The sequence below is a fragment of the Aegilops tauschii genome, chromosome 1 (assembly GCF_002575655.3).
Source record: "Aegilops tauschii subsp. strangulata cultivar AL8/78 chromosome 1, Aet v6.0, whole genome shotgun sequence".
Taxonomy (NCBI): Eukaryota; Viridiplantae; Streptophyta; class Magnoliopsida; order Poales; family Poaceae; genus Aegilops; species Aegilops tauschii.
In genome coordinates this window covers 200,441,290-200,442,752 of record NC_053035.3, presented here as the reverse complement: position 1 = coordinate 200,442,752, position 1,463 = coordinate 200,441,290, and the positions used below count along the sequence as shown (strand labels likewise).

General features: G+C 51.1%; 1 protein-coding gene across 1 annotated transcript; it reads right to left on the bottom strand.

The window, feature by feature from the left end:
• Positions 1–285: 285 nt before the first annotated feature.
• Positions 286–978, bottom strand: LOC141027980 (uncharacterized). The gene has a single exon (XM_073505706.1). The coding sequence runs from the start codon at positions 976–978 to the stop codon at positions 286–288; it is 693 nt and encodes a 230-aa protein (XP_073361807.1).
• Positions 979–1,463: the final 485 nt, after the last annotated feature.

Genomic DNA, 1,463 nt, shown 5'->3' with positions numbered 1-1,463 from the left:
GCTCGAATCTAATGATTCGTAAGCAAACAACAGAAAACAAATTATCACAGGCATTCTGTATGACAAGTTCATCATGAGCAAATTAATTTCAACAGAAAGCAATCTAACAGAATCAAAGTTCACATCATTACAAGCGATTCTGCATGGCAAGCAAACTAAGTTCAGCAAAAGCAAATGATCACAAGCAAACTAACGATACATAAGCAAACAACATAAAGCAAATTTGAAGATAATTCTAAAACGACGCTGACATTGGTGGCTCTTTGGCCGGCACCATCTTCTTCTTCACCAGTTAGCGTCTCCCCATCCCCAGCTGCTCCTGGCGCGCTTCATGGGGGGCTCCTCCTTCTCCAGCTTTGCACGGCGAAGCCCGTCCTGGGTGAGGGTGATGCGGTTCCATATCTCATAGGCTGCGTAGGCGTCCTTTGCCGCGTACTCGATGTGCCTCATGGACAGAGGCAGGGTGGCCCAGTGCTTGTGCTCGTCGTCGGTGATCTTCTTCTTCATGTTGTTGTAGTAGTCGCCAATGAGCATGCCGGAGACGTCTCCGAGGGAGTCCAACTCCTTGGTTGCCTCGGGCACCCTCCACTCCTTCTGGATGTCGACAAAGTTGGCGACCTCCAGATTGACGCGCTCTAGCCTGGTTTTGTCGCCGTCGATGGAGAAGCCTGCAAAGGTGTACCTGGGGTCGGCGAGGAAGTTGTCGAAGACGGTGCACTTTTCAGCGGCGCTCAGTTGGAAGAGCAGCACCGGGTGTTTCTTGCCGATGGAGAGTTGGCAGAGGGTGTGTTTCTGCGTCACTTCAGGCTCGTTGTTGTACTCGAGATCAATGCCGGCGATCTTGTGGTGCTGGAGGCTGAGGTGGCGCTCGTACTGCGCGAGGGTGATCGCCAGCTGCTTCTTGTCGTTGGTGTGGATGACGTGCAACTTGGTGTTGCCGTGGGCCTCCACGTCCTTGTACTCGTCGGCGAACGCCATGGCTGGTAGTAGGGCTTGGTGTTTTGCATGGAGATGGATGTGATGGAGCAATTTGGTGGCAGCGCAAAGGATACTTGTGTTGTTGTGGATGAGAAGGCCTATGGCAGGGGTCTGAATTTAAGGGGAGGGCGCGGGGTGGGATGGCCGCATCGGATGAACTGCACGATCTCGCTGACGATGCGGTTTGTGCAGATCGTGGGTTAGTGTTGCGCCTGTGATCGTGGGCTTGTGGCGATGGAACCGCTCCGATTGGGTGGTTGTATGCGAACGTGGTGTTTTTTAACGTGTTTTTTTATTTTTGATCAGTAGATTTTTTTTAACCACCACTATTTGTGCGAACGGGCATTTTGTCACGTTTATATGTATCCTGCGTGATAATGAAACTGCATTGATTACAGTTCCGCACTGCATCGTGTGCAATGGAGAACTGCATTCTGTGTACAGGTGCTTACTTCATAGTATTTTTTGTGTGTCCTTGCTGCAGC

What these genes read in the sequence shown, in the direction of transcription:
- LOC141027980 (XM_073505706.1), bottom strand. Translation starts at nt 978, where the DNA reads ATGGCGTTCGCCGACGAGTACAAGGACGTGGAGGCCCACGGCAACACC.